Source organism: Panthera onca, chromosome A2 (genome assembly GCF_046562875.1).
Source record: "Panthera onca isolate mPanOnc1 chromosome A2, mPanOnc1 haplotype 2, whole genome shotgun sequence".
NCBI lineage: Eukaryota > Metazoa > Chordata > Mammalia > Carnivora > Felidae > Panthera > Panthera onca.
The window spans coordinates 50,693,526-50,720,291 of NC_138340.1; the positions used below are offsets into that span (position 1 = coordinate 50,693,526).

The window sequence follows — 26,766 nt, forward strand, 5'->3', positions numbered from 1 at the left end:
TGTGGGGAGTTTATGTGGTTTTCCTAATAGCCAATGAGGTTTGGGAAGAGACCTTTGGAAGAGAAAGGGAGCTATGCCTATGATTTACTTAATCTGTGTTACAGCTGTACCCTAAGAGATGCCCATACTTGGTAGGAAACTGGCTGTGTATCAGTATTAATGTATTTATTCTTTAAAGCAAGCACACAGATGTTTAACACTGTAAAAGTAAGACCTATTTATTTATGTATGTATTTACATATATAAACATAATAAGTGCATTACATTCTAATAGGACAAAAAAGTAATGAAGTGACCCCCCCCACCCCCGCTCTCTCCAGCCTGCAGATACATGCTGACTCTCTATTGCTGAATTCCTTACAGATTTCCCCCTCTCTGTCCTTCCAGCCACCCACTTGCTCATTAAGGACTCAAGTCCAGAACACCTGGCTTTGCTGCTTTGTAGCTGCGTGCCCTTGAAGAACTTGTTTCTCCTTTCCAAGCCTCAGTTCCCTCATCTGTAAAATGGGAATGATAATAATAGTACACAGCTTATAGGGCTGTTATGAGGATTAAATGAGTTACTATATATAAAGTGCTTGCAACAGTGCTTGGCACATAGTTAGCTCTATATGAGAGTTGTTACCAGAGCTAATGCACTTCTAAGGGCTAAGGGCAGCATGAAAAGTCAAAGAACAGAAGGAGGAACCTCCTTTGTTCCTCTCCCCCGTTAATCCCCACCACACATGCATGCATATCAGGGCTCCCCTCTATAAGTAGTTGGCTCAAGAAGATTGTGCCAGTGCTCCTGTGAGATGCAGTGGCCGTTGGATGCATCTGGTCCTCAGTGCCTGGGATAGCCTTCTACAGGGACTGGGCCTCAGGCAGTCAGGCCAGCTTTCTGCAGCTGGCTTCCTGACAAATGTCTTTAAATGCTATTCTGACACAGTTGATGCAAGATGACAGCACAGCTAAATGGGCCACATTAACTCGGATCTTGACTCAGAGTTAGCTTCTCAGTAAAATGGGAGATCTCTGTTCTCTCGGCTGCACCTTTGGATCTCACACCAGCCATGGGCTAGCACTGCCTGGTAACCTGTCTGCCTGCCTATCCACAGAGACAAAAAAGGCCAGAGGGTTTGCAAGATCAGGAGCTGAATGAACCCAGAGGACTGCGTGCTCTCCACCCCAGCGGCTTCCTTTGAGCCCAGTTCCCCACACTGATAAAGCAGAAGAGGTTTGCTCATACCAGGAGGAACGTGGAGGGGCTGCCTGGGTTTCTGGTTCCTGCCTTCCTCATCTCCAGAGCCTCCAGCAGTCACTGGGGGAGGTCTGGAGGTGGGAGTGGGGGGTGGGGGAAGGAGGAAGGGAAAATATAAGGAGAAGAAAAGAAAAGAGGAGGAGCAGAGCTGAGCCATAAGCTGAGAGAAGGCACGTGTGTTTGCAGATGCCATTATGTAAGTGTGTGTGGTAGAAAAAGTTATAATAGCCACCATTTATTAGGAAGTCTCTTATTTGGGTTTATCAGACCTGAAATAGAATATGTGACTCTCCCCCCTGTCACGCTCCCACACACCCCTCCCCAAACTTACTTAATTCCCTCGTCTTCTCCATCTCAGGAAATAGAACGGGCTGCCAGCTTGCTTGGGACAAAGCCTTGCTCTTAAGCATCACACACCCAATCCATAAGCAACTCCTTTGAAGTGTACCCTGAATCGGACCCGTCTCGCCATCTCCACTGCCCCTGCCCTGGTCCAGACCACTACTGTCCCTCTGCCTGGCCTCCCCACTTTCATTCATGTTTGGTAGAGCTGTTTGTCCCCACAGCAGCCAGAGGGATCTTTTAAAATCCTAATCAGATCATGAAACTCTCTCGTTCAAATCCCTCTAAAGGCTTCCCACTGTGCTTAGAGCCAAGCCCAAGTCTTCTCAGGGCTGCTGAGGCCCCTCCGTGCTCTGAGCCTGGAGCCCTCTGCAGCTTAATTTCCTACCGCTGTCTCCTCACCCCGTCTGCACGGCCTCACCAGCCTTTTGTACTCTGATGTAAGCCAACACTGTATTCTGATGTTTTTCAAACACAAAGTTGAAAGAATTTTACAGTGAACATGCATATGCCTGCCACCTAAGTCCTACATTAACAGCTTACTGTATTAGCTTTATCACCTATGTATCCATCCTTTTATCTATCCATCCGTCCATCTATCCATCTGCCCATCTTATTTTTTTAATGAACTTTAAAGTTGCAGACATCACTACATTTTACCTCTAAACACCACAGCATAAGCATTCATAAAGGCTTCTTGATGCTTTTAAAATATGCCAAACCTTTTCTGCCACTAGGCCTTTGCACTGGTTATTATTGCCTCTCCTTGCAATACCTTCTCTCAGACATTTGCATTCTTTCACATTCCACAAATATTTATTGAGCATTGTGTGCCATTTCCTAATTTCATTCAGGTCTGTACTCAAATTTCATTGCCTTAGCAAGGCCCTTCCTGACCACCCTCAACTACCAAAGTACCAAATGTCAAACCGCTAACAGTTTCCCTTGCTTTCTTCTTTTTCATAGCACTTAGCACAATCTCAACTTGTGTGTGTGTGTGTGTGTGTGTGTGTGTGTGTGTGTGTGTGTGCGTGCACGTGCACACACGTACGTGCACATGTTATTTTCAAACCTGTTTGTTGTAGATCCTTCCTACGAGAATGCGAGCTCCATTAGGACAGGGATTTTTATTTTATAACCTGCAATTTTCCCACTTGTAGAACAGTTCCCTGGGATGAGTTGACACTTGATATTACTTTGCATGAACAAAGTAAGCTTTTAGCATGTGTTAAGTGTTCTACTTACATTATCACATTTACTCCCCACAAGAATATTTGCAGTACTATCCTCATTTTACAGATGGGGAAACTGAGGCTGAGTTGAAATGATGTGTGACAGGTGGATCAGAAGACTTAACACTGCTAAGATGGCAATACTCCCCAACTGGTCTACACACTGAATCCCTATTAGAATCCCAGCTGATTTCTCTATAGAAATTGACAAGCTGACTCTAAAATTCATATGGAATTGCAAAGAACCCATAATAGCCACAAAAAAAATCTTGAAGAAGAAGAAGAAAATTAGAGGATTCACACTTCCTGATCTCAAAACGTCCTACAAAGTAACAGTAATCAAGACAGTGTGATGCTGGCACAGGATAAACATATAGTTCAGTGGACTAGAACTAGAGGTCCAGGAGGAAAGCCCTACATCTATGGTCAACTGATTTTTGTATAAGGGAGCCAAGATCATTCAATGAGGGAAAGAATAATCTTTAAAACGAATGGTGGTGGGACGAATGGATAGTGACACACAAAGAAGGAGTGGAGTTGGACCACTACCTCACGCCATATACAAAAATTAACTCAAAATGGATTATCTAAACGTAAGACCTAAAACCTAAAACTCTTGAAAGAAAACATAGGGTACATCTTCATGATTTTGGATTTGCTGAGGATTCTCAGATGTAACACCAAAACATGAGCAACCAGAAGAAAAAAAAAAAAAACAGATGAATTAGACTTCATCAAAATCAGAAAACTTTTGTGCTTCAGAGGACACCATCAAGAAAGTGAAAAGGCCCATGTTTCAAACAGAACATGTTTGAAAATCATATAGCTAAGGAACTTATATCTAGAATATATAAAGAGCGCTTACAACTCAATAATAAAAAACCAAATAACCAAATTTTAAAATGGGCAGAGGATCTGAAGACACATTTCTCCAAGGAAGATATATAACTGACAAGCACATGAGGAGAGGCTCGGCCTCAGTAGTCATGAGAGAATTCAAATTAAAACCTCGATGAGATACCATTTCACACCCACTAGGATGGCGAGAATTGACAAGTCAGAGAATAATAAGTGTTGACAAAGATCACACACTGCTGGTGGTGATATAAAATGGAATAGTCATTTTGGAAAGCACTCTGGCAAGTTCCTTAAATGACTAAATGTAGAGCTATCCAGTTCCACTCCTAGGTGTATACCCAAGAAAAATAAAAACGTATGTTTGCACAAAAGTTGTACACAAATGTTTATGACAGCATTATTCATAACAGCCAAAAAGTGGAAACAACCCAAATGTCCGTCAACTGACAAAAAGAGAAACAAAATGTGGTCTACCCATATAATGGGACGTTACTCAGCCACAAAAAGGAATAAATTCCAGACACCTGTAACAAAAGAATGACCCTGGAAAACACTGTGCTCAATGAAACACTATGGCCCAGACACAAGGGCCACATATGGCATGATTCCACCGATATGAAATGTCCAGAAGAGACAAATTCATAGAGACAGAAAGTAGATTAGTGGTTGCTTTTGGCGGGGAAGGTAAGAAATGATGGCTAGGGGGCTTGGGGTTTCTTTCTGTGGTGATAAAAACTGACTGTGGTCATTGTTGCATGTATCTGTGACTACATTTAGTGCCGCTGAATGGTATACTTTAAAGGGAAGAATTGTATGGTATGTGAATTATATCTCAATAAATGTTAAAATAAAAGAGGAAGGGAGAGTCCTCTTTAGGTTCTGGGTCTAAGCCACGTGGTACGGGCCAGCTGACCATCTCTGCACTAGGGCTTAGGAAAACTAGCCAAGTTAGCAATGAAGGAGCTGATGCTCTCTTTTTCTGTTGTTCTTTATTTCTTCCAGATGGGTGACCATGATTCAGGCAGAATCGGGCATTTGTGTGGTAACTGATGGTGACACCATTTTAATGCTGTCAAAACCTCACCTAATACCCACAACGTGCACGAATCTCTAAATGTCATGCCAGATGAAAGAAGCCAGATCAAAAGACACTATTCTGCACAATTCCATTTATATGAAGTTCTGGACCAGGCAAAACTAACTTATGATGAAAAAATTTTTCAGGTCAGTGGTTGCTTCTTGGGCTTTGGGAGTAAGGGACTGAGCAGGAAAATGCATGAAGGAACTTTCTAGGGTGTTGGAAATGTTCTGTATGCTGGTGGGGGTTTGAGTTACACAAGTTTTTGCATCTATAAAAACTCAGGGAATGATACACTTAAGATTTATATATTTCAGTGTATGGAATTTTACTTGAAAAATAGAACCATAAACGATGCTGACCCCTGTTGTGTGCAGCATTGCATGCTAACATCTTTGGAGGGAGACTGTACTGATGGCTGTAATTCACTTTGAAATGTATTAAAATAAGACGGATTGATAGATACACAATAAAACAAATATAACAAAATGGTAACAATTGTAGAAACTAGGTGACAGGTATTATATAAAACTTCCTCCCACTTTTATGTATGCTTGGCCTTTTTAAAAATTATTATTATTAAAGGAAATATCATGAACTGCAAGCAAATCGAAATCTTACCCTGATTTCTAGTAGATGCCTAGAATAATCTGATGAAAACCATGCACCTCTTCTCAGAGGCACACATTCCAAAAGAAATGAAATTTTGCCTGTAATAGATTTCCTAAAGCCCATTTATGGACACCCAATACATCCAAAGAGCTAACGGCTTAATGGCTTTCCAGATGTAGATGGAGGGCAAGGAGTGGAAGTCAACTGGGAGAATTTTAGGAAAGTATCAGTGAGAGAATAATGGTGCAGTTATAATTGAAAACTGACATATTGTAACTATATGATCATGTTTCTGTTACTGATTTTAGTAGTTTCTTTATCTGGCAGCCTAGTTCCTCATTTAGCATCCAATTAATAAAGATGCTATTGACAGGCTGCCTCAATGTTTTCATTTGGCTTAGTTCTCACAATCAGGGGTTTTATTTTGAGAGAGAAGAGAGAGAGAGAGAGAGAGAGAGAGAGAGAATCCAACTGCGGGAGGGGCAGAGAGGGAGAGACAGAGAGAGAGAGGGAGAGAGAATCCCAAGCAGGCTCCATGCTGTCAGCACAGAGATGATGCGGGATTCAAACCCACATGAGATCATGACCTGAGCCAGAGTCAGACACTTAACCGACTGAGCCACTCAGGTGCCCCTGGACTCAGATTCTTGATCAGAATTAGAAAGGATTTATACTGAACACATAGTCTTAATGTTTCCTATCACCTAGTTGTCCCAGACACTGTGCTAAGCTTCTCTGCATATGTAACCTCATTGTAACCTAGGTCACAATTCTCTTGTTACCGTCATTCCCATCTTACATGTCAGGAAACTGAGGTCTGAGGTTACATGGCTCATCAAAGATCACAGGGCCATGAAGGCCTCTCTCTGACTTTCAAATCCAGACTTCCTTTCTCAGAGTCTAGCACCCCCTCAACTGTTCCTGCAACTCAGTACTTGGGTGACCGATTTGGTTGGGGCAGGCTTGCACGTAAACATTTAGGAAATGCACTTAATTTTCCTCCAAAGGATGCTCCTGATTCAGCAGCCGCCACCATGACCACACAGGAAATAATGAGAACCTGCAGGGAGCATGAACCTGGCTCTCCTGAAGCTGGCTGTTGACCTTCCAGGATGATCTTCCTGCCCTTGTCATTCTCAGAAACCAGCAGCCTGACAAGGAACAACAGAAGGGACCTTCTGGGGAAGCAGACGAGAAGCTGTCTCACCCCACTCCAGGGATACTGTGTGCCTCTACTCTGGGAGGAGTGAGGCAGCATTTTCTGAGGGGGTGCTCTTGACGTGGGGTGGAGCCTGCTGGGAATGCCCTGTGGCTGCTGCCTGGCTGCCCAGCAAGACTGTTCTCTCTGTCCCTCCTCCTACCCAGTGCCCACAGCAGCCTTCCACCTCCCAGGCCAAGGGGCTGTGGGGAAATTCAGCATGCACAGGATGACTGGAAGTGACCTCAGCCCCCAAGAAGGTGGGCTGTGAGGGTCCTCACAAGGCACCTGACCCATCTCCTGTAGACACATCTTCCACCGGCAGCATTCCCAACAGATCCTAATTCTGAAAAATCATCTCTCTCATTGGACGAGAGATGTTTTCCCCCAGTGGAGGAAGAGAGACTGAGAGCAAGATCTAGAGCAAGAGGGAGCTTCACACACACACACACACACACACACACACACACACACACACACAGAGAAATAAAGCAACAGATGGACAGAACAAAAAGGGACAGGGAGAGCCGGAGGTAGTAGGACAGGAGACAGAAAAGAAGGAAAGAGGAAAGCAAATCCCTGCCAACATGCAGACAGTGGCAGCCTTCACATCTCCCCACAAAGGCTCTGCAGGACATTTTCCTCAGCTCAGGAAAACTCTGGCCTCTGAGGATTCTGGCAGAGATGAACACTACACCTAGATTTGATCTTCCACATCTGTGACTCAGGCCTGACCCGTGGGCTCCCTCCTGGGCCACAGTGATTGGTTTTTGGCTGGGTGTGTGACTCAAGGCAGTCCAATGAGACTCTACCCCAGGAGCTTTCTTGGAACCATGATGAAAAGGAAGCTCATTTCCACTGGGACTTTGGGCAAAAGGACAATGAAAGCCTGGAAATGCTAAAGACCACCATGCAGGAAGATCCTGCTTGAGAACGAAGCCAATACAGAGGGAAGCAGAACAGGAAGATGGAGACAAAATCCTAAGACCAACTAAGCTCCTGGATCCAGCCATGCCTGAAGCTATACCTAACCTGGGATTTTTCTGGTGTATGATCTGAGGCCTTTAATGCTTAAGTCACTTTGAGTTGGAGTATTTGTCATTGGCAAGTGTGACAGTCCTACCAGAATGTGAAAACTTCCCTATCAGTCTTGCCTCTTTCACCAGCTCCCAGAAACCACCCCTGAGTACGTACCAGCTCTCCTGGCAAAAATGGTGGCCAACAGGGCCTGGGACTGTTCCAAAGGGAAACACAGAAGCCCAGAAGAAAGTCGTTAAATAAGGATTAAAAAAAAAAAAAAGGAAAACCATCACCAGGAGAAAGGAGGGCGATGCTTGGTCTACATAGCATTGTGTTATGACTTTTGTGAGGCCCAAGCACTTTTGCTTCTTGCGTGGGTCCCTTCCTCCATTAAAAAAAAAAGTTAAAAATTATATTTTACAATTGCGTTGGTATAAAGATGAATACAATCCACGATGGATCATATTTCTTTTTTCTCATTATTTTAAATGAAACCAAAACATTTCCAGGGGTCCTTAAAAGTACCATGGGCCCTGGGCACTGTCTATTCTATCTCATGGGTTCACTGGCACTGGGCCCCTATTATCCAGATTGCTTGTCTTACACAGTCCAGTTTCCCCAACTTTCTTCTCCTTATCCTTATCTTCTCCTTCTCCTTATCCATCAGGTGGAAGGGTCCGATGAATCCCTCAAGCCCAGGCCAGCCTTTCCCTCTCTCCCTCCAACACTTCCCTGGGCCATCACTGCTCAGCTTCATCTTTGAGGCGCCCCCACACTGGGGACACAGCTGTCATTGAGTGTAATTTCTGTGTGTCATGGGGAGCTGCTCCCTATGTGTCAGGTAACAAGACTGGGAGCTCCTCCGTGACCCATGTGTCTTTCATTGAAGTACCTCAAGTCCTAGCACAGCTGGATACAGAACAGATCCCTGGTTGGGGAGGGACAGGAGACAAAGCATGCTTCCTACTTAGCAAACTCTCGTCACTTAGGATTTATATTCGGGCCAGGCAGGATACAGAAAGGGAGGAGACAGGCCAGTAGGAGTGTGGTGAATGGAGGTGCACATGTGTCCAATGTCTTTCAGAGCCCCCCTCTATTCTAGAGGACAAGGTGCTGACTGGCAAGGCTGGAGGGGGTGTGCGGGCCAGCCGAGCCATTGGGCAGGCACGAGTCAGCATGAGAGGCCCCAAGTGAGTTCCTTGGCCCCAGATTCCCCCTCACTCACCTTCATCACTTGTGTGAGGCTCCGTGCCATTGTCATGGTCAACTTCATCGATAGTCCCTGGCTCACTATGTGGACTGTCACTGCAAAGAAACACGGGAAGGGGACTTGTTGGGCTTTGCACCCTCACACTGTCCTCAGCATCCCATAAGTGCCAGCCAAGCCCACCTCTGCACTTGACCCAGGTCAGGCCCAGGCCTGCACCGTCCTGTCTTGTCCATCTGACCACCCATGGACATTCCTAACAGGAAACCACTCCCAGCCCCCTCAATGGAAAGCTATCCTGAATACCCTCTTCCAGCTTCTTCCAGCCCTGGAATTTGCTGGGCTATGAATTCCTAGGTGTTCTGTAAGACCCAGAAGGCACCATAAAACCCTGGCATTTATCCTTGGAAGGACCACGGGCCAGAACAGAAAGGAATTGTGGAGGTGCCGTGAGACACTCACCTAGCCTGGTTCTAGGTTTCACAGAGGAGGTGACACCCCAAGAGAGGTGGCGTGGGTCCACCTCACAAGGTGCTGGGTCCTCCGGGTGCCTCACGATGCTGTGTGCAAAATCCCAAACCAGTACAGCTAGTGGAAGCAGGCTGGCAGCCATGATGGGCGTGGGAGTGGGTAGCCTGAATCCAGGCCTATCAGACTTGGTCATTAATGCACTGGGACAATTTTGCCAGCCGCTACCCCCTCACTAGACTATAAGCTTCTTCAGGCCAGGGTTTATTCACCTAGTCAGTTTTTTTTTAACTGAGTCATTGATGGAGTCCTAATATATGCCAGGCACTGTGGGAGGTAGGAGAGACGTATTGATGGGTAAGACTCTGCCCTTGTGGGCCAGGAAAGAAAACTGCTACAAGCTGAGATGTGTTATGTAGGAACAAATGAGCAGAGACAAGAACGGCTGAGGGGACCTGCATAGGGTGGTCAGGGAAGGCTTCTTAGAGGAGGTGACATCTGCAGTGCCTTTTGAAAAAATACGAACTTCATTATGAAAATTCTCCATTGCCTCCTGGATAAGGTCCAGACTCTGCACAGTGGCTTGTTTAAGACCTTTCATAACCTGGCTCCTGCTGGCCTGTGGAGCCTCCACCCTCATCATTCACTTGGCACAAGCAACACTCTGGCCACATGGAACCACTTTCCACTTTACTGAAGGCTCCAAGCCCAGAACATTCCTTGCCCATGCCTCACCTGGCTGACTCCAGTTCATCCCACAGGTCTCAGTTAAGGTTCCTCCAGGAAGCCCTTCCTGACCTCGCTACATGGGCTCAAGGAGCCTCACTTCTGGAACTGCCGGTTTCCTCCTCCACCGGAGCTCCCTGCATCAGGGGTTAATCCTGCTCAGGTGGCATCCCTGCCCCCCTGCCCAGGGCCTGGCCCAGGACAGACACTCAACACCCATTTGTCCAACTGTTGAATGAATGAATGTTGTCCACTGCAAGGAGACCCTCAGCCAAATCCCCCCTTCTGGCTTTGCAAATGTTTCCAATGTAATTAATAGTTTTTCTTTCTCATGAGACACAAATGGGACCGAGGCAAGTATGGTTATCGTATATTGTTCTTTGGTAGGTACAACCGATCTTTAGGACGCTTCCCAGAACACTAATTACACACATTGCAGCAAGAAAAGAGAACTAGGAATGGTTGCAAACGCTGTGTGAAAAGCTTCTCTTTGTCCAGAAAGTACGCTTGCTGGCTGTTTAATGTTTCTGTTAGAGAACAGGGACAGACCTGCTCCTGGAGCCTCACATAAAGGTTACTACAGAGCTGTGATTACAAGACAGCGGGGCCCGTATCTCTATGGGGAGCAGGGTGGGAAACAAAGGGGCTGCAATGTCTCCCTTCTTTGAAGTGAATCAAGAGTTCAGGAATGCTTTGATAATCCAAAGACAAAACCCCCTGTAGGCACCTAGCTGAAAGCAGTGTGGGTAATACCTAAATATACAGCTGTGTGTTGTGCAGGAATGGGTATAAAGAATGAACAGGAACCCTTTGACTGGTCTTTGTCAGTTGGTGTTCTGAATCTCCTGTCCTTTCCACATTAAAAAAAAATGCCCTATCTTTACCACATTTTAAGGTCTTAGTCTGGGGAAGGTGGCCAGCCCTGATTTTGATTAGGTTCTAAAATTTTTCTCCTAAGACCTCATGTAGTACCAGGTAAACAGAGGTACCCGACTATCAACTGCTGACCTGGCCTGGAGCTCTCAAAGAATGTGAACTCACTTTGTCTGGAAAAGAGAAGTTGTTTCTCAAGAGGTGGAAGTGGGGATTATTATCCAGCCCCCTGCTGCCTCGGATGGGCTTAAGACACACCTGGCCATTGATAGCTTAATATCTCCTAACTAATGTGATTAGCTCACCAGACCCAAGCCTCAGCAAGGGGATATACTTCTTGGATTTATGTTGGGACCCTTGGGAAAGAGAAGGTCTTTTTCCACTGGGGATGCTGAGAGAATGTTCTCTAAATCTGGAGTTACCATATGTCTTCCCGAAGCCACCAAGGATAGGATGCCTGAGAATGAAGCCAATGCAGAAGAAAGCAGAGCCAGGGGTTGGGGATTGCAGGACCAATTCCTGATAATAACAGTTGAACCCCTGAATCCAGCTATACCTGAAGTCATAATCCTAGACTTTTTAGTTAAGTAAAGAAAATCAATAAATTCCCACTTAGCTTAAACCAGTTTGAGTTGTAGTTCTGTCCCTTACAAACCAAGAGAGTCCTGGCTGATGCAACTATCTCTGGTATAAGGCTGCAGCAAAGCTCAAATGAGAAAATGCATATGGGAGTCAAGACTATAAAAGCAGTAAGAAAATCCAAGGGTTTCTTACTGTTCCTGCTCAACAGCAAAAACGACAGTGATGATGATAATAATAATATTAAGAGGAATGGAATCTTACCAATATTCTTCCCCTCCAGCCATGCATTTTTCATACACAGGTCCCTCTAGCTCCCGGGGGCTGGGGAAGATGGCTTCATGATGAATGATGATGGTTTTGATGACTTCGTTGACGTGTGCCTGGCAGGACACAGGGTCCTGCCCATCAGGGATGTGCATGAGGGTGGGCCCGAAGCAGATGGCCAGGTTGTAGGGGTCCATCATGTTCTCGTCACTATACTGCGAGAGGCTACAAGAAAGGAGGTACTCACAAGTCACCTGAGAAAGGTGAATCTTCCCCCCCTGTGGGTTCTTTCTTTTGAGGGCTCTACTCAAGTCCAGGAGGGTTCCATGTTCTGTTTTAGGAAGAGCTGCACCTGTAGAAGCCTCAGGACACCCCCTCCCAAAGGAGGCCAGGGCTGAGGCAAAGAGGGCCCCCCCCCCCTTGGCCGGGCAACTCACTGGTTGAGGAAAGCGAAGAGGTATCTCATGACCACGATGACCACGCGGGGAAGGGTGATGAGGATTTGCTGGATCTGGTGCACCCTCTCAGCTGGGTTCTCCAGTTCTGTAACATAAAGGGGCTTTTTGGGGTGTCTTTCATCCTCAGAGAGCCAAGTACAGCCCACATTTGCTCAGTCCACATGGTTCAAGGGGATTGATATGTGACCCTGACCTGGCCACTCAGAGCAAGAATGTGAGTCTATACGTTCCCTTTTATGAATGAAGCTAGTGTCAGCTGAGCTTCTGTCACCTGACACCTGTGAGTCCTGACACAGGCACGGACCATGTTTCTTTAACCCCTTTATGAACACCAGCTTCATACATCATAGGCACAGCACAGAGTAGGCCAGAAATGAGGGTGGACTAAATAACCAACTCTAGAGCTATATATTGGCCAAGGGGCCTGATAGATGCTTGTGATCTTATCTCTGACCCCCGTTTTCAAGTCAGTCCTAGGCAGAGACATTGGTATTTTTATCAGTCAGGCCAGGGGTGGAAGCAGCAAATTGGGGTTGGTAAAGAGAAGAGGTTTGTGGACTCTGCCTTGTGGAGAGGATGTGCAGAGGGAAAGCTGGTGCAGAGAGTGAGCCCCAGAGCTCTAATGTTTGTCTGCAGGGCTGGTGCACGAGCCTGTGCCAGATTCTTTCTCAGGAAACATGTTTTTCTCACAGCCCCTCTCTCCAACCTCCACATTCTGTCAGCGTGTTCCTTTTAAAACGCAACCTCTCTTGGGGTGCCTGGGTGGCTCAGTCAGTTAACCGTCTGGCTCTTGGTTTCGGCTCAGGTCATGATCTCACGGTTCGTGAGTTCAAGCCCCGCATCGGGCTTTTCACTGACAGTGCAGCGCCTGCTTGGGATTCTCTCTCTCTCTCTCTCTCTCTATCTCTCTCCCCCCCTGCTCATGCACTCTCTCTCAAAATAAATAAATAAACTTTACAAAAGATGCAACTTCTCTTGTTTCTCCTCTGTATCCCAGGCCCTTCACCGTAGGGCTTCAACCAACTTTGCCTGCCTCACTGCTTAGCTGCTGCCCCTTCCTCAAGTATCTGAAGATGATACAGAGCCATGTTTCTCAAATGACGTGGTAGTGCACGCTTCTGGACATTTACAAATCTATGAGGCATTCTTTGAGGTTGTCACAGTGACTGGAGGGCACTATTGGCATTTCGGATCCAGGGGCCAAGGCATCAAGTGTCCTGAGTGCATGGGACACACAACAAGGCACCGCACTACCCTAAATGCCAATACTGCCCCCACTGAGAAACTCTGTGCCAGGCTGCCTCATCCACCATCTTCCTCTCACAGAGGGCCTTCGTGCCCCTGGGCCTTTGTACTCACCGGTGGTCTCTCAACTCTGCCCAGCACACTGTAGCCTACCTTCGAAGTCTGGCAGTGAGAAGCCTTGCCCAAGCCTCCCGCAGAACTAAAAGTTCTTGGACCTTCAGTGATTCCATTGCCCTTTATAGAGGCTGCTCCATGGGCTCAGCTTCAGTCATCACTGCCCTAGTACCATCTCCACTTAATTACATTTTTTTCTTAAATACATTTATTCATAAAGGAAAGTTTACCTCCCTCTGTAAATGAGAAACCAGGAACACTTGCTATAATTAGGAGGTAACACAAATATAGATACAATGAAAGCAAAACAATGGTACTAAATTATAGGTTGGCAGTGTATTCTACAAATATTTCTGAGACTGAGGCCCCATTTCTCTGTTTAGGAGGGAGATAGACCTCTGAAATTTTTCTCCTTGAAGTAAACATCCTCCCAGGATTTGGGAGGGAAATCAGAAGGGATTTTTTTTTTTGTGGTGTGATTCGAGGTGTGATCCCAGGTATGTGATGTCATGAGCTTGCGCCAGAGGTCAACAACCTTGTCTGCTCAGGTGATCTGCTCAGGAAATAGATTAGTGGGGCTTCCGGAAACACTAGCTGAGCACATGACATGGGGCTCAGACAGGGTTGGGCCTCTGTGGCCTGGAATTTCTCCCTTTTCTTTTTCTTTTTTTCCTCTTTTTTTTGAGAGAGGGAGAGGGAGGGAGAGAGGGAGGGAGGGAGAGGGAGAGAGACAACGCATACCCATGCAAGCAGGGGAGGGGTAGAGGGAGAGAGGAGTGAGAGAATCTTAAGCAGGCTCCATGCCCAGTGCAGAGCCCAACTTGGCTCAATCTCATGACTGAGCCGAAATCAAGGAGTGGATGCTCAACTGACTGAGCCACCCAGGCGCCCCCATGGCCTGGAATTTCTGAGGGTGGTTTGGAGCTTGAAGTGGATCTGGAAAGATGAGCAGTAGGTAGTGTGGAGGGTAGAAGGGCAGAGGAAGGGTCTTTTATACCAGGCAGGTAAGAAGCTTGAAGCCTCCAACCCCCAGCGGCCCTTTCCTGGCTGCAAATCTCTCAGAGCATTGTGAGAAGCATCCCTAATAACACTGGGTGTGGGGCAATTTTCTGTAAATCAATTAAAGAGTTTATTCTAAAATACTAAGATTTCCATATTATAATATTAAAAAGTTTATTTTTAGAAACTCCCAAAATGTTGCCTTAGGTTTGGCCATCTTACAGTCAAGGTGCCTTTACTTCAGGCCTCTAGATTGGGCTCTTGCCTTCATCCACAGAAATACCTGTGAAAGAGAACTCTGATGGCTTGTAACATTGGAAGAAGCCCACAGTCAACTTATTTTCACCATTTTGCTTGTCTGTCATATTGCTGACATGCTCCCAAATCCTCTATGGCTCCCCATTACCCAATGAGAAAAGCTCCAGATCCTTGCAAGGTCTCTCCTCTCTTGCTCTATTTTACCCTTCCAGCCTCTTGCACCATGCACTGGCTGGGACACCCTCCTGCTGGTCCCATTGGTCTGTGTGCCCTCAAACTCTTCCCAGGATACTCTGGGTAGGCTCCTCCTAAAGCAAAACCAAGTCTTCCTCTGCCTCTTCTCTTCTAAGCGCCATTCATACCCAGGGTTGTACCATGCCATTTTCCATTATACATCATCCTGTTATCTCTACAGCTAGGTTTTAAGTTCTATGAGAACAAGGACCATACTGCTTCTTTCAGTATCCCTCCTTCCTACATAATGATGAGCCCATCGTACAACTTCAATAAAGATATGCCATGGAATTGATCACTCCACCATTCCACCTGGGAAATACTTACTAATAGTAGATATCAAATCTTGAAACCTTTCCTTAGGAAAGAGTGGATTTTCCAGTCCTCGGAAATACAGTTTTAAAACACCAGCGACTGAATTGATATCTCGTTCATTTTGATCATCCACAAGGGGGTCTTCACCTGAGAAGAAACAGGAGATGATGATTCAGCTTGGTAAAGAGACAAGAAATGTGCAGATGGCAGGAGGGATGGCCTGGCCCAGCAGTTCTCCCTGTAACTGATTTTGAAAACGTTCCAATATATGGAAATACTGTAAAACTGAAATACTGAACATCCATCACCCTTCACTCGCACTCATTAACTTACACTCATCTTTTGCCATGTTTGCTTTCTGTCTTTACTTGTATTTATTATTGCTCAATGATTTGAGAGTATTTTGTAGACATCATAGCACATCACTGCTAAATACTTGAACACATTTCTCCCAATAAGGATATTCTCCTACATAACCCCATAACATCATTACATCTAAGAAAAAATTAACAATAGTTCCAAAACACCATCTTCCATACATTCAAACATTCTCAATTGTCCCATGTCTTTCATAGCTTTTTTCAAAAGCTAAGATCTGATCAATAGTCCCGTAATTCATTTGGTTGTTATGATTCCTTAGTCTTATGTTTATTTTATTTATTTATTCTTTTTTTAGAGAGGGGAGGGGCAGAGGGAGAAGGAGAGAGAGAATCTTAGGTAGGCTCCATTCCCAGCATGGACACAGGGCTTGATCTCACGACCACGAAATCATGACCTGAGCCAAAATCAAGAGTCAGACACTTAACCAACTAAGCCACCCAGATGCCCCCAACTTAGTCTTTTGAACGTAAAAGACACCCCAACATTTTTTTATCATAGTTCGTTTTTTACAATATTGCCTCTTCTGAAGAGTCCAGGCCAGTTGCCTTATAGAATGCCTCCCACTTTGGATTTCTCTGATTGTCTCCTCAAGAATAGATTTAAGTTAAACATTTGTGGCAACAATAGCACATGGGTCATGTTGTAGACACTTTATTGTATCTGGAGGCACATAATGTCAGCCCGTCTTGCTACTGGTGTTGCTAAGTGTGATCAATGGATTAAGGGGACAACCTCCAGATCTCTGCACTGCAAAGGTTTATTTTCCCCTTTGTAATAGTAAGTGTAGAATATAAACGATTTTTGAAAAAAACAAGTGATGTATGTGCACGTCATTGTGCTCAACATGTTTCACCCAATGCTTTTAACATCCACTGATGATTTTTGCCTAAATCAATTAGTATCCTAGGTTGCAAAATGGTGATTTTCTAATTCTGTCATTCCTTCTACATTTATTAGCTGGCATTCTGCCATAAAGAAAAGGTTTCCCCATGCCCCCCTCACTCTTCCTCTTCTTATTGTTATTATTTAGCATCTTTAAGGGATTGTTTTTATCATTTCTAATTCAACGTGTCATAATCCATTATCATCACTAGTCTTTGGGATGCTCAGATTGTCTCCAATTTTTCCAGGGACAAAAGTTCTTTATATATGACCTCCACTGAGCACTTCCTTGCTTTCTGGCACAAAAGATGTCCATGGATCACCTCGTACTTTCCTTGACCCAGATCTGGAATCAAACATTGCTCCAAGGAGATCTGTTTGCTTTTTGTAGCGAATGGTATTTAGAAACCAGGATATAAGTTCCAGGTGTGCTCATTGGCACAGGAGTGCTATAAAGAGCTTCTAAACCTTTTCAGTGGATACAGCAAGAATACACATTAATTCTTTTGTGAGTTCACATAGTTATTTCCAATTCATATTTCAGATATAAGATTTTCTTTACCTTCATGTATTTTATATTTGGATTTCATTTTTCTTAGTGAAAATCTTGGTTCTGAATAACATTAATATTGTATCTGCCTTATTCTATAATATATGTAACAGTTTAGAAATTTTAATAGTAATATCACCACCATTAAATTTAAGATTTCTTCTCAGGGGCTTTGTTTTGGGGGGGGGGTGGATTTAATTCTAAGAATGTATCCCATTAAAGATACATGGTCAGAAGACAGAAGGTAGATTAGTGTTTGCCTACAGTGGTGGACTAGGATTTAGGGGATAAGGGAGTGACTACAAATGGGTAGAAGGTTCCTTTTGGGGATGATGAAAAATTTCTGATATTGGATTATGGTGATGTTCACACATCTCTGTATATATACTAGAAACCACTGAATTGTGCACTTTAAAAATGGGTGAGCTTTATGGTATCTAACTCAATAAGGCTGTTAAAAATGTATGACCAGAGCATATGTTCAAAAGTTACTCTCTGTGTGATAATCAATTTGATACACAGCTTGTTTCTACTTATATTCTACTTACATTCAATTTTAGGGTGTTTTTTTTTTTGGAAATCCTTTTTTAAAAAATTTGCAGTTTTGAAAATATAAAGCATTTAAATTGTCCAAAAGTCAAAAACAGGTAAAAAGTTGCATGCAGACAAGCCCTACTCTTATCCTTCTCCCCTCCACACCTCACATTTGACCATTGTCGTTAGTTTCTGGTTTGCCCTGTTAAGCAAAAAGCATACATATGAATTTTTTATTTCCCTTCACTTTTTCCACAAATGTAAGTAGTATACAATACTGCTACATACACTTGTTTCTTTGCTTCACAATAAACACTAGAAATCCCTCCATATCAGTGCACAGAGATCTTCCTGGTTCTTCTTTTTTTTAAATGGCTGCAAAGTACTCTTTCGTGGATCAACCATAATTTGGTCAACCAATCTCCCGTGGACTGACAATCTTTCACTATTACAAATATTACTTCAACAAATAACCTTGTGCATGTGTTTTGGTATTTGTGCAGATGTCTCTGGCGAGGTCCTAGAAGTGGGGTTGTGGGTCTAAGTGTACATACAAACATAGTTTCATTAGATAGAGACAAATTTTCCCCCCACCTGGGGCTGCATCATTCTATACTCCCACGTGGCAACATAGGAGAATGCTTCTTTTCCACAGTCCTGCCCATGGAATGCTGTCAATCTTTCAAATTTTTGCCACCTGGACAGGGGTAAATGATATTTCAGGAGGGCAGCACTTTCCTGTTTAATCAAGGGCTGCTCGGCTAGATCCCCCGGAGTTTCCATGGGAGGAGATGAAAGGAAGCACAGAGCAATCTAACTCCTCTCTGAAGGTGCTGACAGATGTCTGCCCAACGGGCTTTTCCTCCTTCTCCCAGAACAGCCCACAGACTGTTCTAAGACTGGCAAGCAGTGAGGAGCAGAGCAGGAAACTCATACTTGGATCTTTTTACTCCACCTCCGTAGGAAAAGAATGCATGTCACTGCCAGGGCCTCTGCTAGCCCCAACATGCTTTAGTGCAAATTAGAGAGGGCCCCCCACTTCCTTCCTGAACCAGGTCTTGTGGCTTACAGAGCACGAACCACAGTTCAGCTCCCACCTGCCCTCCTTGCCTGAGCACCCTTGTGTAGTGCCCAGTCTGAATGACTGTATATGGCGGCAGAGACACTGATGTTCCATAGGTCAACCTCTCCGATATCCCCACAGGAGGAGAGGAGAATTCCTCGTGGGGAAGGAAGAGAGAAAACATAACAAATCATTGTGTATACTGACAAAGCACTTCTCGAGTGAGAAGCGCACTTGCACATGTGATCTCTCTTAATCCTGACAACAGCACTGCATGGCAGTGAGGAAGGCATGGTTCCAACACCACTAATCTCCCGCAAGAGAGCTGAGAGCCCAACAAGCAAAACGATTTGCCCAGATTCACACAGTCAAAACAGACACTGGCAGCCCCCGGGTCTCGTAATGCCTGGGAGATGTTCTTCCTTTTACCGCTGGTTTTCAAACCTATCTGTCTGCTTGCAGGCCTATCTTCCTCTCTCCCTCCCTCCTTCCTTAAGAGAATGCTAGGGGCACCTGGGTGGCTCTGTCGGTTAAGCGTCCGACTTCATCTCAGGTCATGATCTCACGGTTCGAGGGTTCAAGCCTCGCATCAGACTCTGTACTGACAGCCTGGAGCCTGCTTCAGATTCTGTGTCTCCCTCTCTCTCTGTCCCTCCCCTGCTCACACTCTGTCTCTCAAGGATGAATAAACGTTAAAAAAAAAAAAAAAAAAGTAAAACCCTAACCTTTTCATTTTCTTTTCAAGAAAAAACTTTCTCTGAATGCCCAACATATAAAACAAAGCTGTCTTAGGGGTGCCTGGGTGGCTCAGTCGAAGCATCTGATTCTTCATTTTGGCTCAGGTCATGATCTCACGGTTTGTGGGACTGAGCCCCATGTCCGTCGGGCTGTGCACTCACAGTGCTGAACCTGCTTGGGATTCTCTCTCTCCCCCTCTCTCTGCCCCTCCTCCACTCATGCTCTCTCTCTCAAAAATATATACACTTAAAAAAATAAAAATAAATAAAACAAAGCTGTCTTAGTTGAATTGGGAGGAGAGGTCCACACCTCCCTCCTAAGCCCCCTCTGTTCCTGTAACAGCCTTTGAGGCCCCTTTGGAGAACCAGGAGTTCAAATTAGCTGTTTCCCTATTATTTACCACATATTACCTTTGTGGTCTCATGATTCAAAAGCACATGGATTTTTTTTTCCCCATATTGCATGTTAGCGACCCTTGTCATGCACAATACATGGACTTTATATATACACACATATGTGTACATATGTACACACACACACACACACACACACACACACAATTTGCTCTTCCTCTCCCTCCCAGAAGGCCATAAAAGGAAGCATCCAAATGTTCTCTCCTCCTGGCTTAGGCCTTTGGCTTTCTACAAGGTGAGTCAATTTTGGTTCCAGAAATGACTGGAATTCCAGAGTTCAGGATGAACAGGATGGTTCATGGGAATGATGGCCTCCTCTGGGAGGAGAATTACAGCTAAAATTCTGGGCAAGTCTAAAGGAAAGCTGTGTTCATGCTTGGCTAGCTAATGTCCTGGGGATGGGAGAATTATTACCCAACAGACCTGCCTGCGGCACACTCTCAGCCGGGTCACCGGGGCATTGCCGGGGACTTTACGGCAGGGCTGCACCCAGGGCAGAGTGCACACAGCGTGTGCTTACAGCCTCTAAGGAAATGTGCTGCCAGACCAGGGGCACGGCAGGAAGCTTGCAGATGGTTTCTTGCACAAGGGCAGTTCTCGGTGGCCACAGGTCTTCCCAAGCCCCTTCTGAGGCTCAACATGACGACCCCTCCCAGCATCTATAGGTCATAATCCTCTCCCTGGGGCAGGAGAATAGATCTCTGAAGGGCCAGATGTCAAACATGTCAGACCCTCCATGCCATGACTTCAGTCTCTAATCCAAACCCTATCCTGATCTGCACAGGGTGAAAGGGCCATTGACTCCCCTTCCCACCAACCCTCCAAATAAGGAGAGACCACTGGCAACTCTCTCATAGTTACGTGCAAAGGGGACAGTGGGTTGGTTTGTGGGGGAAAAACAGAGTTTGCCCAGGAAAACTGGCCCGAGAGACAAGAGGCCAGTGTGGCTCTCTTTGTGGCAGGACAATGCTTTCCTGCCTTTTTGCGATGTTTCTTCTTCATTTTGCCAGGTTACAGAAAGATCTCAAAACTTGACCAATGAGTTTAAGGTTTGCTGACAGCAAAAAATCACATCATTAGGGATGCCCAGGTGGCTCAGTAGGTTAAGTGTCTGACTTTGGCTCAGGTCATGATCTAAAGGTTCATGGGTGCAAGCCCCACATCAGGTTCTGTGCTGACAGCTCAGAGCCTAGAGCCTAAGGATTCTGTGTCTCCCTCTCTCTCTGCCCCTCCCCTGCTCGTGCTCTGTCTCTCTCCCTCTCTCTCTTTCTCTCTCAAAAATAAATAAACATTTTTAAAAAATCCCATCATTATCATCACCATCTCAACTAAAACCTTGGCTGACTCATGTCAGAAGAAAAAGAAAGTGGGTTTAGGAATAATGACCCAAGAATGAATTTCCTACATATTGCAATTTTTCAGAATCTTAAAGAAAACAGATCTGTGCTCCTTTGAACAGCCTCATACAAGGAACACAGGCAGAAACTTCACCCAAGAGAGAAAGAAGGGGGCCAAGAAAGAAAAGGACCCAAATCTTAAACAAATGGCAAAGGACAGGCACCCTGCAGGGACTGAGGGACGTACATTTTAACAAATAAAAGGAAGAAAGGAAAAACATACAATGTGCTGGTTTTCGAGAGAAAATTCAGTCACAAGTTAGAGTGTGTGGGATGGAGCAGTGGGTGTAAAGAGAAATACTGAGCCGCCCTAGGCTTGGCCACCTGGTTGCCAGTGGTGCAGAGAAGTGTACCTCCTATTTTCAGGAGAGATGGGAGGTGACCCTGAGAGTCAGCTGGGCAAGGAGCCAAACCCAGGGCAGTTTGTTGGCAAATATGAAGAAACAAAAAAGAGTAAGTGGGAAATCTGGGCACTAGCCAGCCCAGAGAAGCCAGGAACAGATTTTTCTAAAAGAGACATTCCAGGGAACTATATATATATTTTTTAAGAATAAGCCAGGGTTCACCATAGGCTCAGGTGGAGCTCAAAGACAAGGCTGTTGTGGAATGAGATTCATTTTGAAATGATGGAGAGAACGACAGGAGCTGACCGCATATTTGAGGCAAAGAGAAGCAGAAAACATTTTTGCAGCTGACATTTGGATCAGGTGATCTCTGCCCAGTGGGGCTCTGCCTGAGGCGACCCAAGGCCTGTTCAGAAAAGAGAAGTCTTAAATTGCACATCACCCCTGCAAGGCACCCAAGCAGGTGACAGAAGGCCTTAGAAAATCACATTCAAGAAGGAAAGAAAGCAGTGCTCTTGGGGCAGGGATAGGGCCTGGCTTCCTGCTACAAGGAAGTTTACTTACAGAACAGAGGGAAGCAGGGAAATTTGAGGCAGTGGCAGTCACTAGGCTGAAGGCACGGGGCAGTGAAGCTCACCCATGAGATTCAAGGCATTCTGTGTAATGGGAAGAACCCAAGAGGATGAAACCAGCAAAGATTTCAGACCATGGCTCTGGTGATTTACAATGAACACAGGACAGTAGGGGATTGGGCTGTCCAGTGTTGTCAAGAGAAGCTCAGAGAATGATAAAGGACACTTCCATCAGGGAGGCTGATGGGAGATACTTCTTGCTTTCTGGCCTTTGCATATGCTATTCCCAATAGTCTGGAATGCCCTTTCCCTGCTTTTTCAGGCTCTCACTCTTTAAGCCTCAACTTGTGCTTTTCCTTCTCCAGGAAGACTTCTCTGGCTTTACTCCTTCTCCCCACCCCATCCGAGCTGGGCTAAGTGATCCCATACCATCCAATGCTTACTTACTCCATTGTCTGTTGGCTAAACTGGCTCCCTACTAGTCATGACTGTCTTTTGTTCCTGTTGTGTTTCCAGGCCATAGTCCATTACCTAGCCCGGTGTAGGGCACAATGAATGTATGGTTGTTGGGAGGATGAATAAATGCATGAGTCTGAGCTCAGAACAGGGGAATTCTGGGGCTTCCTGGTCCTAAGTGCCCATGATCCAGGAGCAGACTCTAAAACAAGCTCCTGGGGACATCAGGAGGCCACTGAGCACTACATCCAGCCAGATCCTGCTCTCTAAACCCGGGGTGAAGCCAGAGGGCCAAAGGCCACATAGGTCTGTGCTGGGGATTATAGCAGTGTCTGCTTGGGGCTGACAGAGTGCTTCTTCCACTCTAGAGCTAGACCTCAGGATGGAATCAGGGGGATAGTGAAGGGATGAGTCTGCTCAGGAGGCAGCCCCTGCAGAGGAAGCCCAGTAATGAGAATTCCAGGCCTGGAGCCCAGGGAGAGGCATGCTCAGAGCACAGCCAACAGGGACAAACAGAATACCTCCCACGACTGTAAGAGGATTATGTAAAAGAAAGGGTAAGGAAGTGTTTTGTAAATTGGGATGTGATATACTACAGGAAAATGAGTTTGGGATTGGGGTTCTCAGTTTTGGGTTTTTTTTGGCCAAAACACTGCATAAAAAACTAAGCATTAGACCAGATGCATGAAAAAATGCTCAATATCACTCAACATCAGGGAAATACAAATCAAAACCACATTGAGATACCACCTCACACCTGTCAGAATGGCTAACATTAACAACTCAGGCAATAATGGATGTTGGCGAGGATACAGAGAAAGAGGATCTCTTTTGCATTGTTGGTGGGAATGCAAACTGGGACAGACACTCTGGAAAACAGTATGGGGGTTCCTCAAAGAATTAAAAGTAGGACTACCCTATGACCCAGCAACTGCACTACCAGGTATTTTTCCAAGGGATACAGGTATGCTGTTTCAAAGGGACACATGCAGCCCCATGTTTATAGCAGCACTATCAACAATAGCCAAAGTATGGAAGGAGCCCAAGTGTCCATAGATGGATGAATGGATAAAGAAGATGTGGTGTATATATATATATATATATATATATATACACATATATATACACATTGTAGTGTGTGTGTGTGTGTGTGTATATATATATATACACACATTGTAGTGTGTGTGTGTGTATATATATATATATATACACACATTGTAGTATATATATATATACACACACATACACACACAAGGGAGTATTACTCAGTAATCAAAAAGAATGAAATCTTGCCATTTACAACAACGTGGACGGAACTAGAATGTATTATGCTAAGTGAAATTAGTCAGAGAAAGACAAATATCATATGACTTCACTCATATGAGGAATTTAAGAGACAAAACAGATGAACATAAGGGAAGGGAAGCAAAACTAACATAAAAACAGGGAGGGGGACAAAACAGAAGAGACTCTTAAATATAGATAACAAACTGAGGGTTGCTGGAGGGGTTGTGGGTGGGGGATGGGCTAAATGTGTAAGGGGCATTAAAGAGGACACTTGTTGGGATGAGCACTGGGTGTTACACGTAGGGGATGAATCCCTGGATTGTACTCCTGAAATCATTATTGCACTATCTGCTAACTAACTTGGATGTAAATTAAAAAATAAAAAATAAATGTAATTTAATTTAATTTAATAAAACCTAAGCACTAGCGTATTCTAAAAGCCACTCGGTGTTATCTGTATTCTTCTAAATATGCTGTATTTTCTAAAACACAGCAGCCTTCACAGACTCTTATCATGATTTCGAGTGCTTTACTAGACCCTCTTTCCCAACAACTACCGTACAGTCACTAGAGAAAGTCACTCATGAGCTGTTAAAGGTTTAACAGTTAACTCTTTGAAGGGAAAAAGACAAAGGAAGGATCTGATCTTTGCCAATTTCTGTGGTGTAAATACTCCTGCCGTGGCCAATTTCAAGCCACCAAGGTGAAGGCACTCAGTGCAAACTTGGAAAGAAATGTTGATACAAGCCAGCCCTGGCACACTGCTGCTCTAAGACATACAACACCCATCCTGGCTTCCTATGGACACAAGCTTGAGATGGATACCTACCCCTTTCAAAAGAATTTTTTATGTCGTTGACTTCAACCTGAGATCCTGGCACTCGGAAGATCCCTTGCTGCTGGAGTCCTAAAAGAAAGGAACAAATAAACACAAAATGCCATCATGCCTTGGGCTCATCAGACCACTTGGGAACATTGATGATCCTTCCATTGCTTGTCTCTTTCTCCCACCATTCTTTTTCAAGAGTCATTCCCAATGAAGATCTCCTGGCAGAAGCCCAAAAGGGGACTTTGCAATGAACTTCAGCTGGCCAAAATACTCTGAGGCATCTTGCTTCATATGTAATCTCTTATCAGGGCTTGAAGGAAAAGGCCACAAGAGGTTTATATCAACCCAGGACCGGTGAGTAACTTCCAATTTAGCCAACAGGCACTTTGCCTACCAAGTTCATCAAGTACACTGGGATCAAGTAGGTTGGCCTGAGTTTACAACCACCATTTCAGTGTAACAGCCACAGAGATTTTGAACAGGAATGATCAGTATCACTCACTCAACCATTCCCACCCCCCACCGGCAGAGACATCTTCTTCCTTTCAGAAAAGCTAGAGTCAAGAGTACACGCTGGCCTGGGATCAACGAGTTTGGGGAACATTAAATCATTAAAGAAAAACAGTCTCTTCTTTTAATGTGTTTCTATAAGGCTATAACAAAGAGGAGACCCTGATACCTGACATAATAGTAATGACATAGGATTGTAATAGGACTGAACAGTCATCTATGGAATTGAAGGGATTAAAGGGGCCTCTCTCGTCTTAAATGGGAAGTAATGGGGTGACTGTGATCTTTTCCCTCACATTCAGTTTTTCTATATAAAACAACTCTTTGCATTATAATTTAGGAAAGTGTTTACCTCTTAAAGGAAGGCTTTAAACCAAGTTTGATCTGTACATAGTACGTGCTCAATAAAAGCTGGTTTATGTCTTTCCTTAGCCAATATCGAATTTCTACCACCTGTGTCTTTTATCCCATCCTCCTAGCTCCTTCGTATTCAGTCACACTTGTCTTCCTTCTTACATTAGACCTTTATACTTGCCACGCTCTCCACTGGAGATTGCATGGCTGGCTTCTTGTACTCAAATAATCATCCCCTCAGACATGTTTCTCCTTACCTCCTTCGCCAAAGCAGCCCTGCTGCCCTCCAGCCATTCTATATCCCCTTTTAATTAGTTTCTAGGCATTGCCACTACCTGAAATTGTATTATTTATCTACTTATTTCCTTGCCCTTCTAATTGGTAACATAAGCTACCTAAGGTCTGCACCTCCCGTCTTAGGCATTCAATGCCTGTATTCCTCCCCATTGTCAGAACAGTGCCTGCTCCGCACTCTGAAAATACAGTTTTCGAGGGGTGAATGAATGAATAGATGGAGGTGCAAAGAGGCACAGGGGATACCACGGTCGGCAAATCCCAGACCCTGTATTTCCTTTATGGAGCTTACTGCAATCAAATTGCTAACTCATTGGTTGGTTACGTTCAGTGCTCGGAGCACAGAGCTCTGACGCAGGGCAGGAGAGGGGAAGGAACTGACATGATCCTCCTACCCATGCCTTCCCTGACCCTCCGTTCTCCTAGATCCTGGGTGTTCTCACCACCACCTTCTGTCCCCAGACATATGAGGCTCAGAAGAGCACTCAGCACAGCAGCTGTGCCAAGAAGCATTTTCTCTCTAGGAAGCAGGGAAGTAACAGGAAGCCTTCCAAGATGAATTAGCGTCTCATTTCCTCTGACAACAGCCCAGCACCTGTTCTGGAGAGGGCTGAGAACACTGCCCCAAGACCGAGCTTACCATATAAATTGATGTACCGGATGCAGCTCTCGACTACAAGTGGTATAGCTTGTCCTGAATCCTTAAGAAAAAAAAAGAAATTGTGAGTTGTACTGGGCATGGCAGCCGGCAGAGGAAAAACGACAATGCAGACACAGATTATAAACTCAAGCCAGAATATTAGTACCATCGGATTAGTAGGAAAATAAGCAAGGAACTG

At 44.9% G+C, this 26,766-nt stretch overlaps 1 protein-coding gene across 7 annotated transcripts in view; it reads right to left on the bottom strand.

The window, feature by feature from the left end:
* SRGAP3 (SLIT-ROBO Rho GTPase activating protein 3) overlaps positions 1-26,766 on the bottom strand; it is a 261,924-nt gene that overhangs the window by 14,721 nt on the left and 220,437 nt on the right. For 6 of the 7 annotated variants that reach the window (XM_060631641.3, XM_060631640.3, XM_060631644.3 and 3 more), the window contains 6 exons: positions 26,568-26,628; positions 24,770-24,847; positions 15,336-15,470; positions 12,138-12,243; positions 11,698-11,925; positions 8,806-8,885 (listed from right to left, as the gene is read on the bottom strand). In XM_060631641.3, coding sequence (XP_060487624.1) covers positions 8,806-8,885; positions 11,698-11,925; positions 12,138-12,243; positions 15,336-15,470; positions 24,770-24,847; positions 26,568-26,628 — 688 coding nt within the window. Of the gene's footprint in view, positions 1-8,805; positions 8,886-11,697; positions 11,926-12,137; positions 12,244-15,335; positions 15,471-24,767; positions 24,848-26,567; positions 26,629-26,766 lie in introns of those variants that run through there. The other variant, XM_078442792.2, reaches the window with a different exon arrangement.